Source organism: Pseudonaja textilis, chromosome 13, assembly GCF_049901715.1.
Source record: "Pseudonaja textilis isolate UNSWEBS1 chromosome 13, rPseTex1.2, whole genome shotgun sequence".
NCBI lineage: Eukaryota > Metazoa > Chordata > Lepidosauria > Squamata > Elapidae > Pseudonaja > Pseudonaja textilis.
Window position 1 is genome coordinate 11048539 of NC_142002.1, and position 19443 is coordinate 11067981.

At 40.2% G+C, this 19443-nt stretch overlaps 1 protein-coding gene across 1 annotated transcript in view; it reads right to left on the minus strand.

Annotated features, from left to right (window-relative positions):
* Positions 1-266: 266 nt before the first annotated feature.
* Positions 267-19443, minus strand: part of MTHFS (methenyltetrahydrofolate synthetase) — a 73220-nt gene continuing 54043 nt past the window's right edge. The window contains exon 3 of the mRNA XM_087941375.1: positions 267-606. Within this exon, the coding sequence (XP_087797501.1) occupies positions 482-606 (125 nt within the window). The 3' untranslated portion in view covers positions 267-481. The remainder of the gene's footprint in view (positions 607-19443) is intronic.

The following is a 19443-nucleotide window of genomic DNA, read 5'->3' on the forward strand; positions in this document are numbered from 1 at the left end:
GATCTGATCTATCAAACATAATTCATTGAGGAAAGCTTGCATGTAACTATTGGCTACATAAATGATGTATCAAAAGGGAGCTTAGAGAGTTGAATCAAAAACTATAGAATTAATTAAAGACCCTAAAGAAAATTGCATGGGGTAAAACTCCTTAGCTGCGCTTGAATGGCCTACCTTTGTTTATTTTTAATAATCAAGACATAGCAAGCAATAAACCAACTTTCTAGCAAAGGGCACCTGCCATAAAAAACAGAATACCAAAAGGATCCAATCTTATCAAGCTGTATTTATGATTGTTTTGATAGGAAAAGTAGGACAACGGTCATAGAGCAAAGTCAGAAGCATGGCAATTCAGATTTAAACCCTCATGATGATGTTGTTGCAGTTTATTCTTCCTCCTTTTTTTAGTGGTGTTTAATAAAAGTTTCAATTTCCTTTATAATTCTGTCTCAGTTGCTTTAGGAAGTCATGTCGGTCTAAATCATAAGCTTTCTGTACCATGAAATGGATGTGAAGTTCCTGCAGTAGAATTGGTGGGGTGTGTGGTTGGGTGGGTGACTTGCTTGACTGTTTTCCCCTGGAGAAAATCAGACCTCATGCTTCCTCCTAGAAATGTAGAAAAAGACCAGATCAGATATTCTTTCTTATTATTTGCAATGATGTAGGTAGTTATGACATATAACTTCCATGTAACATAGGACCCTCCCTGAACCACTACTGGCTGACAATAAGCTTCTGGATGTGATTCAGTGTGCCATGGCACATGAGTAGACTATTTATAGAACTGCCAGCATTGAACAAACCTATCCCACCTAATGTTCCAGTCAATAGAGTAGAGTAGGAATAGGAATAGGAATAGGAATAGGAATAGAACAGATCAGAACAGAACAGAACAGAACAGAACAGAACAGAACAGAATAGAATAGAATAACAGAGTTGGAAGGGACCTTGGAGGTCTTCTAGTCCATCCTTCTGCTCAGGCAAAAACCCTATACCAGTTCAGATAAATGGTTGCCTGGGCATTCTCCATCTCCTTTTCTTGCATCCTACTTAGTGCTAAGCTAATGTGTCCATTGTGAAATCCTTCCTGGAGGATTAATTATTCCTACTCATGACAGATCAAAGTCATAGAGTTGCCTTATGAAATTTTCACAAACTCATAACTACCTGGAAGTGGAGGTGAAAATGGTCCAAAAGTTTACTGCCTCCGAAGTTCCTCTCCCTTTCAAAAAAAACCCCAAACCCTATGTGTAAGAATTGTGCTATTGATGCAAACGCAATCAGCTCTCAAAATTTTTGCAGGCACATCCTTGGAAAATTAGGTGCTTTCTTAGGTGAGAAGGGGACCACTTGGCACAGCCAACTGGCTGCAGCCAACTTGCCATAACCAGCTGACTATGGTCAAGTCACCACAGGACAACTCATCATGGCCAACTCGCCACGGAACAACTGGCTGCAGAACAATTTAACAATTCTATTTAATTATTTAAAATAAATAAAAAAGTATTTCAATTTTTGCCATTCACATTTCATTCTCTCCCTTCTTTTGCATCCTTTCTTTCATGATTCTATTCTGCCATTTCTTTGATATTAGTGTAACTCCCATCCTGCAGCAAGTTGTCCTGTGATGAGATGGCCATGGTGAGTTGGCCGTGGCAAATTGTCATTGACCCTTCTTGTGCACATCCCATTCCCTGGACATCAGCACTTTCTCTCTTGGACAGCTCCCAACCATCATTTCTTTAACCAAGGGTCTTCAAACTTGGCAAGTTTAAGACTTGTGGACTTCAACTCCCAGAATTCTTGAGCTAACATGACTGAAGGAGGAATTCTGGGAGTTGAAGTCGACAAGTCTTCAAGCTGTCAAGTTTGAAGACCCCTGCCTTAAACTACCCATATAAAACTACATTCCTGTGTTTATTCTGCAAAGGAAAGGATTAAGAAAGTGATGGCTATTTCTTTTTCTTTTAGAATAGAATAGAATAGAATAGAATAGAATAGAATAGAATAGAATAGAATAGAATAGAATAGAATAGAATAGAATAGAATGGAATGGAATGGAATGGAATGGAATGGAGTGGAGTGGAGTGGAGTGGAGTGGAGTGGAGTGGAGTGGAATGGAATGGAATGGAATGGAATGGAATGGAGTGGAGTGGAGTGGAGTGGAGTGGAGTGGAGTGGAGTGGAGTGGAGTGGAGTGGAGTGGAGTGGAATGGAATGGAATAGAATAGAATAGAATAGAATAGAATAGAATAGAATAGAATAGAATAGAATAGAATAGAATAGGAATTCTTTTAATTTCGCATATCAGGACTGAAGGGTTGTTTGGCCATGGATGTTCAGTTCAATGGTAATTCTAAGCAAGCCCCCAGGCCAAATGGACAAATCCCTTTTTAGCCAGCTCCAATAGAGACGTCATTGCAAAATTCCAAATCATTCAACTATAAAAGAGGAAATATTTGCTTAATTTCCCAATGTCTCCCTTCCCACCAACATAGGTCATACATTGCAATTATCACAATAGTAGGAATAAGGCAACTTTGATTCTAGCCAGAGCAATTATTTCAGCAAGTTTAACACACACAAAAATCGGATCCTTCTGGGTCTGCAAATAAAATCACAGCTATAAGTTGCTGAGTTTGTCAGTGTCTGAAGCTCAGAACTTGAGTGTATGCTACTAAAATAAGTCCTACCAAGTCACAAAATTGTGGGCTTTACATCCCATCTTTGGAAGGTTGCAAAATTCAAGCTGACACAATCTATTTCACAGGAAAACTTAAAATCCAAAAAATCAGATTAAAATATTGAAGATTCTTCCCATCCATTGGTAGGGTTATACCATTCTGCATAGTACATAATCTTCCTCTTTCTTTCTTTCTTTCTTTCTTTCTTTCTTTCTTTCTTTCTTTCTTTCTTTCTTTCTTTCTTTCTTTCTTTCTTTCTCTCTCTTGCTCTTTCTCTCTCCCCCTCTCCTTCTCTCTCATCTATCTGTGGCAGGGGTCTTCAAACTTGACAACTTTAAGACTTGTGGATTTCAATTCCCAGAATTCCTCCTCCAGTCATGTTAGCTCAGGAATTCTGGGAGTTGAAGTCCACAAGTCTTAACTTGCCAAGTTTGAAGACTGTTGATCTGTGGTTATCTATCTATCTATCTATCTATCTATCTATCTATCTATCTATCTATCTATCTATCTATCATCTATCTATAGATATCTATCTATATCTATCTGTCTATATCTATCTATCTATCTATCTATCTATCTATCTATCTATCTATCTATCTATCTATCATCTATCTATAGATAGATATCTATATCTATCTGTCTATCTATATCTATCTATCTATCTATCTATCTATCTATCTATCATCTATCTATAGATATCTATCTATATCTATCTGTCTATCTATATCTATCTATCTATCTATCTATCTATCTATCTATCTATCTATCTATCTATCTATCTGTATCAGAATTTTGTTGTGGTCTGAACAATCTAGAGAGAGACAACCAGCTGTTAAGATTATTATAGTCTTCTGCATCCTTTTAACAGTTCAGAGCAAATCAAGCTGCTGTTACAGAGTATTCCAATCAAAGTAATTTTCTTTCCTCTTTTGCCACAATTTGCATAATTTGGAATGTTGAGGGAGAGAGGAGAAAGGAGCAAGGTGGCACATGTTTTAACTCTCTTTTTTGAGATTCCGTGTCATCTGGAGATGGAAAGCACTGCCAAAACCTTCTGTAAGGAGGAAAAAAGAGAAAACCACAGCCTTGTCCACTATGATTGGTCTGCCAACGATGCTTATTGGCTTTTCAAGAAATCTTGAGTAGGTATCTCAGCAACCTAGGGTTGCCCATCTTTGAGTTAGAGGAAACCTACTGTCTCTTTTGAGAGAACAAAAGAGACAGTCCACAAGCCAAAACACCACCACCTCACCAGCAATCAACACCCATACGAGCAGAGATTAATACCAAGATTAACACTACATCAACAATCAAGTAAACCATATGTCAGGTTTCCAGCTATCACCCTAATTAAATCATCAGCTTTGAGCCAAGCTTCAAAAATCTTCAAAAGTTTTATTAGGAGCAACATGCTGGCATAACTTGTATGAAGCCAACTCTGAGACACGTAATTTACAATCACCTATGACCCTGTCTCTCCCCCCCCCACCCCCCAGTGTATCATAATTCAGCTGCTCCAACAAAACACATTCATGGGCTGGGTGTCATCACTCACTTTCTCCAATAAAGGCAGAATACTCGGATGCCTAAGTTACAATCTTTGTGAGATAAAATTGGAATATGCGTCTGCTTTTATTTGCCGTATGCTCCTTCAGGTCTTTCTCCCCTCCCTCTTTCTCATGGCAACTTGGAAATAGGCATAGGAATGTTTTACAAATTGGCACCATACCTTAATCAAGTAACTATCAACACAGACAAGCTAATAATAAATAATAGCATAATTAAGGAACCAGCAAGAACATTCCCACCAACATTGGCAGGGCAAGCCACGAATATATAAAAATAAGAGCAAACCCCATTCCCTTCTAGCACTGATGATATTACTTAGTTGGCTAATGAAACATCTGCAAGAAAACAACCAAGCTCAGAGATCACCAAGGAGTTCTTTTCCCCTCTCCCTCCCTTTCTCCTTTCGTGTTTTCCTTAGGCTATATCTTATGGTCTGAGGCATGGTTTATTCTGTAACCTGTTCTGGAAAACTTTTCAGCCGAAAAGCAGCATTAACAATACTTCATCAAATAACATTTGTTTGTTTGTACCCAAGGCAGGGAACATTTGATTTTTTTATGTTCTTTCCAGTTGTTCAGCTTTTGAATCCCTTCATTTAACTGCGTTTGTAACCCGTTTCATGATTTTGATGTGCAATTTGCATGCCTGATCTACTTACTCCTCTCATTTAAGATGATACATTTGCATGCCAGGAGCTGTACATCTGTATTTAAAATTGCCATGTGAAGTGCAGATTTCAACGGTAGCGCAAATGGTTAAATAAATAGCCTAGGACAGCCCTCCACTCTTGATAATTATGCATCAACTTCGCTAAAAATCTGCCAATACTGGTGTGGACACACAACTTTTCTTACAAGCATGAAGGGAAAGGCTCTTGTAAACCTGATGCAGCAATTCTTCAAGGAGGCTTCCTTTTGTAACTCTGAATGAGTCACTGCTTTGGCCAGACATTCTCTTAATCCACCTCCATTACCAAGAGATCATTTTCAAAACTTTATACTGATAGTTCCGTTATTGGCTTTTTTTAGAAAGAACAGCAAAAATAAAACATATTTCACCTAGGGATATTGTCATGTTAGGAAAATGAAACAATGCTTAATGGAATATTATGGACATTCAAGTCTATGATGTGCCTTCCCTTCCTTCCATATAATTGTTACCTATTTGTTTTGATCATCTTTCTCTGATTCACAAAAGGCTTGATTAATGAGAGTAATTATATAGCAATCCCAGTCTCCCAAGGAGACAGATTTTCTGGAGAAATATATCTTTTTCCAGGAAAATGTACTGCTAATTTTGTCATGATCAATAATAACTTGGTAAGTCTGCCCTAAACTAAAGCTAAAACCATCCAAAATTTCCATTACATTGCAGGATTTAAAATGCAATTTTTGAAAATGCAAAGATCATTTCAATTACACACTTGTGATAAAATGTGATATTCTTGCACTTTTAGTGATAAGATGGTCCAGGTGCCTTTATGCAATTATGCATCCATTCTCTATTCAATCCTTTTTCCAAGGGCTTTGCACATTTCCATTCAATCAGGAAGGAAGATCATGTAATAACATTTTCCCCCATGCCACATTTTCGGTACTGGCAATTCCCTTTGCACTTTCCCTGTCCCATTGTGTCTGACTGTAGAATGTGGTGCTGATCTCCGTTTCTTGGCCAAAGGAGCCAGCATTCTCCAAAGACATTTTCTGCGGTCATGTGGCCAGCATGGTTATAACTAAAGATGCACAGAATACTGTTACCTTCCCACAGAAGTGGTACCTATTTATCTACTCGCATTTGCATGCTTCCAAACTGCGAGGTGGGCAGGAGCTGGAGCAAAGAACAGGAGCTCACTCCATTGCGCAGTGCTGGGGTCTCGAACCTGAGCTCTCAGTTTTCCAGCTGACAAGCTCAGTGTCCTTATCAAATCCTTGATAAATAAATGGATCATTTCTCCTTCCCCTGGAGAATTTGGAAAGAATGATCCACTACCCCATTCTTAACATTCAGAAGAGAAAGTCATTTTTTTCCTGCCTCTAATGCACACACACACATACACACAAGGGTGCAGGGTGTATTTGGGAGTGGGTTATTCCTCCCCAAGGGAAACGTGCACATTTCCTGTGGCAACAGGATGGGATGAATTGGAGAATAAACATTTGTGAAGTGTGTGAATCAGAAGAAGGCTGATCCTATCATCCGTTCAGCTCCACTCTCAAAGCAATTTAGAGATTATGGCCCTCTCACTGGGAGCTTTCAATGTGCCGGCTGCTATACAGAAATCTATTGGTCTCTCCAAAAAATCCTGACTGTTATGTTCCAGCAGTGGCAGTTCAAGAAAATATTGACCTTGCTGTCAAGTTCTGTTCACACCGGCATGCCAATTTTTCTGAACCCAGCCAACACACGAAGCTGCAAGGCTTTGAGCTTTGATAATGAAGTGTGTGTTTATTCAGCACAGATCTGAAGGTTCCCTGCCACATTGTGTATTAGAGTACAGTACACACATTCATATTCAACAACCCACAAAGCAAACAATCGGGTCAAGGCTCCCTGTGCTAGCTGTGAGGCAGGGAAAATGGGCTTGCGAGGCTATGTATATTGCACATTGGCGCAATGCCAAATGAGAGTAAAATTGGGCTGGAAGGAAAGAGCTGGCTGGATTTTTCAGCCTGCAGATGGGATTAGCGGTGCAAAGGGAGGGGGGGGGGCGAAAAACATTCCATTCTCCCCTGTGTGCATTCGCACTCAGTTTGATTCAGTGTGTTTGCTTTCAAAAGTATTCCTGAAGGAAGAAAAGAATTTTGGTGCTGAAGTAGTCATGGCTAAAGTGCAAGTGGCACTTGCATGCCTGCAGGCATGTAATTAAATCCATGCTCTTAAAAAAAACAACTAAATTTGTTTTCTGTTTAGATGGACAATTTAAGTCTAAACAACATTCGGTTGTATCATCCCCACAATACTCTCTAGAATAAAATGAAACTAAGAAAGAAAAGGTGATTAGTTTTAAGACTTTCCAGCCTTTGGTATGGCTTTGAGCCATGTATTCCAAATTAGAAAATAGCTGCACCACTGCTGTTTTGTAGCTAAATCTCCCAATTGCTAGTGGAAAAGGCTGGCCTGCAAGATGGGGAATGTATAATGAACATCAGGAGAAAAATCTCTGGAGCACTACTCTTTCATTACCTCAAATGCTGAGCAGCTGGGAATGCTGTATTTATCAGACTTTATGATGTACAGCACCTTAGAAATTGAATTGGGACCTCTCGGTGGTTTACAACGGCTATTTCAGAATGATTTACCTCCGTAGAGTTCTTGGTGCTCCCTGAGCTTGGTTGCTTGCTTGCAGACATTTTATTACCTGGCTAGGTGACATCATCAGTGCTAATCAGTGGTGGGATTCTAACAGTTTCCCTACCGGTTCGGTGATCGCGCACTTCACATGTGTGTGTATGCACACACCTAATACATACATGTACACAGTTTTCCAAACACCAGCTGAGGCTCTGCTGTGCCAATCAACCGAGGGGATAAAGAACAGAAAAGCTCTTTTTTCTCCTCTCAGCTGATCATCAGAGCTTTGTTTACTACTGGTTCAGGTGAACCGGGCCGAACTGGTAGCATTTCACCACTGGTGCTAGTGAGTGTGGGGTTTATTCACTAGCTCTGATGATGTTACCTATTGTCAGATAATAGAACATCAGCAAGCAAATAATCAACATCAGAGAGCACAACAGACTCCACAGTTCAATCCTAAACTGTGTATATTCTCCTCTTTGTCTATGGAGATTCTCGGTCATCGAGGTCATAGTTGTCCCAATGGTGCTCTTTCAAAAGGCAACTGGACTTAGTTTATCCTTGAAAGGAAAAGAAAAAAAAGTCCAGTTTGCCTTTTGAAAAAGCATCTTTGGGATATATTCTCCTCTACAGATTTCCATCGATTGCCATCCTCCTCCTTTGAAAGTCTGTGGAAATGTATGATTTCTAGGTTTGAATCCCTTTTCATTTGAAGTTTATAATGAAAACAATGGGCTTTTAAAATTTTTGCTTTTCAAGGGGACTAAATAGGAAACTTAATGATTTCTTTTTCCTTCAAAATAAGGGAGATATGGGGCTCATTTCATGGGGTTGGCACTCAGGGTTAGGAATACCATTGACATATTTCCTTCACCTTCCTTTGATTTCCACAGCCATAAAAATATTCCCATAACTACGTTTTCAGGAAAGTTCACATTTTGCACTAAGCTATGGAAACATTTCTTCAGGTGAATGGGCCCATATATCACATAGTGTCTTAGTATGTTGTGTGTCTCCACTCCATTTCTCACACAGATTCACCCTGTTGAGAAATTAACGGTAGAGTCAAAATTCTTTTTAAACTTTATGGGTGGATTGATATTGATATATGGCCTTTATCCATCCCATAAAAAAAGGATTTGACTGGAATTTGTTGTTGGTCCCATAATTGCCAGGGATAGATAGATAGATAGATAGATAGATAGATAGATAGATAGATAGATAGATAGATAGATGATAGATAGATAGATAGATAGATAGATAGATAGATAGATAGATAGATAGATAGATAGATATGGATTTTGGTTGTATTTGGCAAGCCAAAAGATCCACTAAGACTGGCCTTCCGGCCAATCTCATCATCACCATCATCTTCAAGTCTTGGCATCTATACCAGAGTCCTGGCTTTTTCTAAAATGAGATTTTAAAAAAGGCATTATGATACAGAACTTAGGAACATGGACCTAGTTTCTCCCAACTGGACTGTAACACACAGCCACTTGTTCCATGTCAGTCCTGGGACAACTTGAATTTGGGATTTTGCCCTCAAGGTCTTCAACCTTATGCAGATATCTCTCTTCTAGATGCTGAATCTGGGTTCTCGTGTTTCCATTATTCTGCTAGGTCATATATGTGGCCCGAGCATCATCTATGTGAAAATATGATTTGGGTGAAGTCAAGGAGAATGTAAGGAATCTGTTGACTTCAGTTTGACATCCATTTGTCTGAAATGAATTAGGATCTTTTACTTGAGGAGCAGGTTGGATAAGAAGACCTCCGCGGTCCCATCCAGTTCTGTTATTCTCTTATTTTTGCTATACATCAAGGACTGCAGAAAAAACAATTACTACCAACCTGCCTTCCATCGAAGACCTGTATACCACACCAGTAAAAAAGAGTGCTGTGAAAATATTTACAGACCCCTCACATCCCAGACATAAATTGTTCCAACTCCTTCCCTCAAAATGACACTCTAGAGCACTGCACAGCAGAACAACTAGACACAAGGAGAGTTTTTCTCCCAAACACCATCACTCTGCTAAACAAATAATTCCCTCAACACTGTCCAACTATTTACAAAGTCTGCACTACTATTACTATTAACCTTCTCATCACTCCTTATCGCTCATCCCCTCCCACTTATAACTATATGACTGTAACTTTGTGGCTTGTATCCTTACAATTTATATTGACTGTTTCCTAATATGATTTGGTTGTTTATTGTCCCCTATGACTATTATTAACCTTATGATTCTTGACTCTTGATGAATGTATCTTTTCTTTTATATACACTGAGGGCATTTGCACCAAGACAAATTCCTTGTGTGTCCAATCACACTTGGCCAATAAAGAATTCTATTCTATTCTATCTACATCATCTAGGGAATGGAAATTTGCTCCTCTCTAACTGTGACATCCAACTGTGACTTCCATTTTGGACTTCCAAAATGTAGTTCATTTTGAAGGACAAAACAAATCATCCCTATTAATTATATGGCCTAGGTACAGAAGACAGCTGCCTTCACTTAAAAAGATGCTGTAAATTATATAATGCAAATATCCCTGAAAGAAGAAGAAAAAATGCCCTGGGATATTATGACTTTTTTTAAAAAAAAACATGTAGCTACCTTATCTTTGTTCACTGGGTTTTTCAGTTCTCTTCACTTCTTTGACAGTTTGATCTTAAAATGCAAAAGAAGTTCTCATCATGGCCATCTGGAGACCAGCCGAAGAGTTCAGCTTTTCTCATTTTGGTGCTAAATAGAGCAGCGAGAAACAGAATGGCCTCAAGAAAATGTGGATTTTGGGCCATTCTGAAAATAATGCAAGTTTCATCTCTAAGGCATCTCTGTGCAGTTGTGGACAATGAAGACCCTGAAGAGAAGCTAACAAAGCCCCCTCCCATTTGTTCATTTGAAGCAGGCTAGGGGTGGGTTTTGGAATTCTCCATCATGAAGGTACTCTGATGTCCCAGGATTTGATAGCAGACTTCAGTGTAGAAGGGAGCGTTTTGATGTGCTAGGACAGGAGTGTCAAACTCCTGCGGGCCAGATCCAACCTGAGGGGTGCTGAGATCTGGCCTGCAAGGCCACCCTGGAAATAGCAAAGGACTGGCCCGTGGTGCCTCTGCCAGCAAAAATGGAGCTCATGACGGCCACGTGCAATCTGCCAGAGCTCTGTTTCTGCTGGCAGAGGGCTGCAGGAGGCCGTCACAGCTGGAAACAGAGCTTGGGAGGGCTCCGTTTTAGCAGGCAGAGCCAGAAATGGAGCTTGGGACCACTCCGTTTTAGCTGGCAGAGGGCTGCAGGAGGATGTCCCAGCTGAAAACGGAGCTCACGAGCCGGTTTTCGCTGGCAAAGCTCTCGGGCCACCACGAGTGATGGCAAGCTGGCCACACTCACCCTGCCACACCCACCACAGAATTGTCAAGCACAATTCTGATGTGGCTCTCAATGGAATTGAGTTTGATACCCCTGTGTTAGAAGATATAAATTTGCCCTTTTATTTTGCCGTAGTTAGCTTCTATGGCTGAATGGAGACTTGAGCCCAATATCTTCTGCATCCAGCTTTAATACCTAACCACTATCCCATGCTAGCATTAAAACTAGGACTTCATCAGGTGTCACTTCCTCCTCTCCTTGACAGACATGTGCATTGGAAATCAAACCCAAAACATCTAAGGGAGTCATCCAAGGAACTGCAGCTTTTAAAAATATTTTTCTAACTCCGCTCTTATTTATTTTTTATATGTTTAGGTTTAAAGTTGACATGTGTGGTGTTTTTTTTCTCCTCCCCAGCAGAGCGCCAAGTTGATAATGTCTGCCTCATATCAATAACAACTGCTGATTTTTCTCTTTTGGGGGAGCACAGTAATCAATCCTTCCAAGCAAGCTGTTTCAGAGAAGTGCAAGCTTGCAAGCTGAGATCACCATCTGTGTTTTCCTCTAGCCAGATTTGTGGCAAAAATTCCCCAGAAGAAGAAGAAAAGAATTGAATGAGTTCCATCCACTCCAGTTCTATTATTATTATTATTATTATTATTATTATTATTATTATTATTATTATTATTGTTGTTGTTGTTGTTGTTGTTATTATTATTATTATTATTATTATTATTATTATTATTATTATTATTATACATGCAAGAACTGGAAACAAGAGGTTTGGGCACTTGATTCACATCTTAGAACCAGAAATCTTCAGAAACACAGTGCTAAAATTATCATAAACCTCCAACCAATATGCATCCATTTGAAGAACTCCACATTAGAAATGATCTTGATGTGGAGGCCCAATCAGTCCATTGCACTGATGATATTATATAGTTTGTCAATGAAATGTCTTCAAGAAAACTGCCAAGCCCAAAGAGCACCAAGGATTCCAGAATTCAGCTGTTCTGTCCTCATTACACATTAGTCTGTGTGCAGCTCAACATTTATTTATTTCCTCCAATAAAACAGACCGTGTGTGTAGATTTGTGTGCTTTATTGAAAGAACAGGGTATGGTGAAACTAGGGAAAATAGGGATACATACAATGAGAGCCAAATATGAGATAGACAGTACTGAGTTACTGCTGAACATAACAATGAATAACAAGCAATTTAAATCTCACCAGTGATGTTCTGTGTGTGGGGTGTAGGTTTGTCCTTGGATGACCATGTGCCACAGATTAAGATTTTTCTTTGTGTTTCTGCCTTTTCTAAATGCTAAAGGAAATGGAGTCTGGCTTCCCAGCATGCACTTGTTTTGAGAGTAGGGGCTGATGGGTAATGAGGTGGGGTCAACTTCAAACAATATATTTGGTATTTGTCTCTCCGACCACTAGATGGGGCTAGAGAGCAACAACAGTATATAAAGGTTATATGCTGGGGCATGACATCACCCCTGATACATTGCATAAAGTAATCAGGTTCTTTGCCTAGTTTTGGATTAAAGCAACATATGAATCCAGCTAATTGTAGGTAACTCAGTGAACCATAGATAAGCCAACCAAAGTTTTATGTAACATATGAACCCAGTCTTCATTTTGATCCACAAAGCAGAGTGAAAAGCATTCTAATTGTATATGAAGGCAGCTATGTTATCTTTTCATTGATTTGATGCTTAGCAAAATAAGCCGGACAGATCTGGGCATATGAAATCAACTTAGTTTTTCATCAGAACTTCAAATATAAAAATGAGATCCTGGTGCAGATCAGATTCTTATTGGGGAGACAAGAGAAAAACAAGCTGTGAGGGTCTATTCAACTCAAGAATCCACTTCTAGTTGGCACATTTTTTCATACATACAGTAGGCATGTTTCCCAGTCTTCCTTGAGTTTAGCAGCCTGCTTTAGGAGGCAAAATTAAGAGGTTTTTCGATTATAAGGGACTGAAAATGTTCACTGGCTGATCTGAAAGCATGACAGGTTCTCTCAAAAGGTTTAAAAAAAAATATGGAACTCCTTGTGGCATTCCATTCCTTTAAAATCAGTTTCAGTCGACAGGAACTGACGGTGAAGATGATCAGTGATGCTATACACTCCATTAAAATTATACCATGTTGATTTTGACTTCTCTATTTTGGGTTGGTGGTCCTGTGAGCAAATTGGTGCATATTACTCCAATTTTAGTGGTAGAAAGTAACTAATCCTTTGGGTCAGAGGTTTGGTGGAACTAACCTCACTTTTTTTCCCCACAGTGATGCCTGCTATGGCTTAGAGTTCCCGGGTATAGGTTTAACATGTCTGGTTTTTTCCTCAAACATAGGCATTTGGTAAGTGTGAATGTGGAACCTGTTTCTCCTTAAGGCAAAGGTTGCATTTGGCAAGGCATCTTCCCTTTGGGAGTGGTCTACTGAGAATGGATGGGCGGTAAGGATCAACGTTCAAAGATGTTAAGATGGCAGCCACGATTTCATGAGGTCCCACATATTACTTGGATCCTCCTCCTCCTCCTCCTCCTTCCTACTACTACTACACTTCTTCTTCTTCCTATTCCTACTCCTGCTTCAGATGTCAAGGGAGATACAAAGTTCTGGTTCTTGCTCTTCTGTCAGGCTTAACCATTGTTATTTGATGCTGTGTTTGTTGGTCTTTGATGTCATCTTTTCATCTTCTTCTGGGTCTGCCTTGTGTTCTTAGGCCTTCTCCTCTTTTTGTATATAACTTGTATGGTACGGTATCCCAAGACGTCCTCTCCAGGTGGGCAAACCACTCCATTTGTTGTTGTTATTTTTATATGTAGTTTAAGATTGGTTCTATGACAATTCATGATCTCAGTGGCATGTGCAATGCACACACCCACAAAAAAACAGTACAACTTCGATTGCACAATTGATTATACCTGTCTTGAATTGTTTTTCTCCCCTACAGAGGGAAAAACATCAAGACAGCTATCATTGTGCTATCAAACTCTTGCTCCTTTGTGCGTGTGTGTGTGTGTGTGTGTGTGTGTGTATCACAAATACCTTAAGGTCCCTTTTTCTATGTTTCCAACTCAAAACTTTCTGATGTTGTTTACCTTGGGTGAACCTTTTCTCCCCTCTATCTCCTTCCGGCTCTCAGTATTCCCCATCTTGGGGTGCTTGGTCAAGACCCAGAATTTGTCAGCTTGCTTGAAAGATTCCAAGGGAGAAGCAGATGCCCAAGACTTCAGCTTGTGCTTTCCCAAATATGCTGGTGGTACAAATGAGTTCAAATGATAGGCTTGCTCTTAGGGGTGTTGCTTGGAGGGGTAACCTTCACTGACATTTTAAAATGACATTGAGAAAATTGATTTTTCTTTTCCTTTTGCAAGTCAAGCAAAAAAAAAAAAAAAGCAATTGCCACTCTCTCCATGAACACCCTTCCTGTTACGAACTGCATCTAAAAAAAAAAATAAAACAAAAAAAATCATCCTGTACCTAAATTTTCATTCCCTGATTCAAAGCAAAGGGTTCCTTAATTTTGTCACATGTCATAGGGGTGTGGAGATTATATACACAGATAGTCCTCGACTTGCAACAATTCATTTAGTGACCATTCAAAATTACACTGAAAAAAGCGACTTATGACCTTTTTTCACACTTTTTTTCAGCTTTGGAAACCATATTAGAGTCTCCCGCTTCCTCACTGCCACATTCTTGAGCCTGGGAAAATGGGATGGAGGAAGTTCTTGGAGTGTATGTGGTTAGACATAATAGCATTCTTCTTCTAAGTCAAGGTCATGTTATTTCTGCACCTGTGTGAGGGGATGTCTCAAGTTGGGACGGATGGTGATTGGGGCATGTGATGCAGGGGGTGGATTTGTAGTTTTTACTACAAGGGCCCAGCAGAGATTACACTACCTTAGACTTCTCAGGAAACAACAACTAGATGGAAAACTGCTGGTGACCTTCTACCGCTGCACCATAGAGAGAATCCTAACTTATCGCACCTCTGTGCAAGATGCCAGATTTCATTTAACAACCGTGTTACTAATTTAACAACTGTAGTGTTTCACTTAACAACTGTGGCAAGAAAGGTCATAAAAGGGGGCAAAACTCACTTAACAATCATCTGGCTTAGCAGTGGAAATTTGGGGCTCACTTGTGGCCGTAAGTGAAGGACTATCTGCGCTTCATGGAATCAAAGAGTTCGAAGCCACCTCCAAAGTAATTGAGGCCAACTTTCACATATTTTACAACTGGCAGGAAGCCAGACCTACACTCAACAACGAAATATTTAATTCATGCAGAATTGCATTTATAGTATAAAATATTTATTTTTTAATATTTTTGGCTTTATTAAACAGAACAGAAAAAATAAGAATAAGAATTTTAAAAAAAGAGAGAGAAAAGGGGAAAGAAAGAGGAAACACAACAAATTAGACCCCTGAGGTCTTCTTATATAAGTTTATACATGTATGTTATTGTACATGTATATTTCTCTGTGTGTATACTGTACATAGAGGAAAAAATATATAGTTGGACCTACATACCCCCTACAAACACAGACTCTCTCACACATACAGGGCATATCAAAGACAGGCCCTACAGATTAAACACAATATGTTTCATTAATTTTTCAGAAAAAAACATTACTGATCCTTGATGTCATTGCAGAGTTTGTCCTGTCTTTTAACCAACTCTCTCTCTCCCCTTCTCCCTCTTCTTCTCCCTCCCTCTCCCTTTCCTCCCTCTCTCCCTCTCTCCCCCTCTCCTTCTCCCTCCCTCTCTTTTTCTCCCATTCCTCCCTGTCTCCCTGTCCTTCTCCCTCCCTTTCTCTCTCCCTCTATCTCTTTACATCTCCCTCTCTCCCCTCTCCCTGTCCTTCTGCCTCCCACTTTCTATTTTTCTCTCTCTCCCTCTCTCTTTCCTTCTTCCTCTCTTCCCCCCTCCTTCTCCCTCCCTTGCCCTCCCCTTTCTTCTTCCCCTTGTTCTCTCCCTCCTTCCCCCTCTCTTTCTTTTGCAAAAGCGCTCCCTAAATGGCTCTTTGTGGGGTAGATAACATGGGACAGTTTCCCCCCAAGTTCAAGACCAAAAACAGAGAGAAATGGACTCCTGTGACAGCCTCTTCAAATGGCAGTTAAAAACCATGGTGGGTTCTTTGTCGCTCAGGAAATATCAGCCTCAATCTGAATGGAAGGAGGGAGGGCTGGGTTGCTGACAGTTCAAAATTGCCTATTTTTCATTTCAGTTAGTCTGGCAGGATTTGAGTGGCTTGATTCAAGGTTCCCCTCTAATACTGTGTCGAAAGCTCTCCTCCAATTCTCCCTGTCTTCGCCTACTGTTTTCCTCCACCATTCTCAGAGCCTGGCAATTTATTTAGCTGATTTAAAACAACAACAATCATTGTTGGGAAGTGGTGGGAGGTGCTATTGTGGTCTCTATCTCCCCACTGCCCTCCTTAATTCATTTCTCCATTGCCCTGCAGCCCCACGGCTGGCGTAGGTTTCTGCTCTGAAAAGCCCCATAGGAGGAGTTCTCTCTTGGTCTGGTGGGAACCTAATTAAGACAACCTTCAGAACGATCATTCTACAACAAACGACAAAACACATCCCATCTCCCTTGTCAACTTGACTGTCAAGATCATGACAAGAGTATCCTCCTCCATTCTTGAGAACTTTTTCTAAACCATCTTTTCCTCCTTTAAAGCAAAAACAAAGCATTGTTTATTTTCCATCAGCTTGGGGGTGGGGGTGGTGATGGAAAGTAAACATTTTTAGCATGACACTAATTTATTCTGGCTTTGTTTAAGGAGCCCAAGATGGCATATACAGCATTCCTACCTTCAATTATTCCTCCCAGACCAATAACTTGGTTCTAACCCAGCTCTTGGGTGACAACTTAGACAAAGTTCAAGAGATCTTTTTAAAATAAAGCTTTTTCTCTTCTAGGGTCTTCACAAGCAGCTGGATGCCTTCTGTTGAATCCAACATATAGCATTCCTCTGAGTCGGTCCGTTGCATCCCCTTGTGATGTTAGGAAATGCAGCCGCCCCCGAAAAATATGGCTGAGAGCCCACAATATGATTTAGGTGCTCCAGAACAAACGGTAACACGTGTAGTGCAAAAATATCTCCTCAGGAAATTTCAAGGCATCTGGGATGATCTCACTGCATAGTATATTATCTCCTATATTGTATTATATGCAAATTTTACACACACACATCCACATATCCATATCCATAGATGCTTTATTAAACTAAATTTGTATATCAGTGATAGCATGGTTGCCATATGATAGATAGATAGATAGATAGATGGATGGATGGATGGATGGATGGATGGATGGATAGATGGATGGATGGATGGATGGATGGATGGATGGATGGATGGATGGATGGATGGATGGATGGATGGATGGATGGATGGATGGATGGATGGATGGATGGATGGATGGATGGATGGATGGATAGCAATATCAATATCAATAGCACTTAGACTTCTATACTGCTTCACGGTGCTTTCCAACCCTCTCTAAGCGGTTTACAGAGTCAGCCTCTTGTCCCCAACAATTTGGGTCCTCATTTTACCCACCTTGGAAGGCTGGAAAGCTGAGTCAACCTTGACCCTGGTGAAATTTGAACTGTCAAATTACAGGCAGCTGGCAGGCAGCAGAAGTAGTCTCTAACCATTGCACCACTGTGGCTCAAAAGATAGATAGATAGATAGATAGATAGATAGATAGATAGATAGATAGATAGATATAGATAGATGATAGATAGATAGATACCCTCAAGTCAGACAGCGTTGGTGCACATTATGAGTGTTATGGACTGAAATCTTATTACATTTTCCACCAACATGTATGAAATCAATGGCCCCAAATCAATTCCTCTGATGCAACTGCAATTCGTTTGACGCCACCCCATGGCCACGGAATGCGGAAATCTGAAGTCCACCTTCATCTTGGAGCACAAATGGCTGCTAAATTCTAGTTCCCATCTCTGGCTCGAATCTTAGTATGTATTCCTTGCTTCCTGTACAATCTTTAGCTGTCTGTCCAGTGTTAGGGCTTAAGATGCAGAGAAGACAGTGGACCGAGAAACAGTTCCTCATCAAAAATTTGTGAAGGGTAATTTTTAAAAAAGAATTCGTGGCTACAGGCAAAGGAAGAAGATTATAGGCGGGGAAAGGATATTAAGAAGAAGATATTACCATTCTGCCTTACATGGTGATAAAATAAGAGGCAGCAGTTATGATTATAGATAGGATTCTTCCTTTAGCTGAGAAAAAAAGAAAAACTGGCTAGGAATGCAGGGCCAACAGTTTGCACACTACCAAGAATGTTAATGGAGTTATTTATAAAATTCATGCTATAATAAAAATGATTATAACAGCAATTAATTCCTGTTAATGTTAAGCAGAGCTAATGACATACCTCTGGCAAAATATTAAGCTCGCTTATATTACTTCGTTTCCTATGCAGCTTGGCTGAGTAGCCATACTTACTGCTGTTGTTATTCGTATTATTGTTTCTTTGTAATAATGCAGTAAGAAAGGCCTGTCTCTAGAGAGGGAAGGGGATCTCTCTAGATCCGTCAGTACCAGTGGTGGGATTCAAAAATTTTTACTACTGGTTCTGTGGGCATGGCTTTGTATGTGTGTCATGGCTTGGTGGGCGTGGCAGGGGAAGGATACTGCAAAATCCCATTCCCTCCCCACCCCACTAACCTGCTTTCCAGCTCCATTCTCCTGTGCAGGGCAACCAAAGGAGACCCAGCCGATCAGCTGGGACTCAATGGGAGGCAGAGAAGGGATGGGGACGGGGCCAGTCGGAGGTGGGATTTGCCAGTTTTCCAAACTACTCAAAATTTCCACTACCAGTTCTCCAGAACTGATCAGAACCTGCCGAATATACCAGCTCTGGTGGGTACCTTAATTTATGTCACTTCTGAAGTTTTAGAATAGATTGTGCAGCAGCTAATTAGCTGGCCTGTTAATCTTCTGAAAAAGATAAGAATGTGAGTCCCTTGATTAGACACCTACTGGGAGTCCTTGACGTAAGAGCACAATTGAGTCCAACATTTCTGTTGCTAAGCGAAACATTTTTTAAGTGAATTCACCCTATTTTATGACTTATCGAGCCACTGTCATTAAGTGAATCCTTGCAGTTGTTAATAACATAGTTGTTTATAGCCAATCTGGTTTCCCCAAAGTTTTTGCTTGCCAGAAGGTCGTGAAAGGAGAATCACATGACCCCAGGACACTGCAACTGTCATAAATATGAGTCAGTCACCAAGGGTCTGAATTTGGACCATGGGGATATTGCAATGGTCGTAAGTCTGGAAAATGGTCATAAGTAACTTTTTTTCACTGTCATCGTAACCTCGAACGAGCTGTTGTAAGTTGAGCGTCAGGATTCCATAAATCGCTCTAATTAAATCATGATTCTCCAGCCAAACCTCAATAAACTTCAAAGGATTCATTAGAGGCGACATACTGGCACTACCC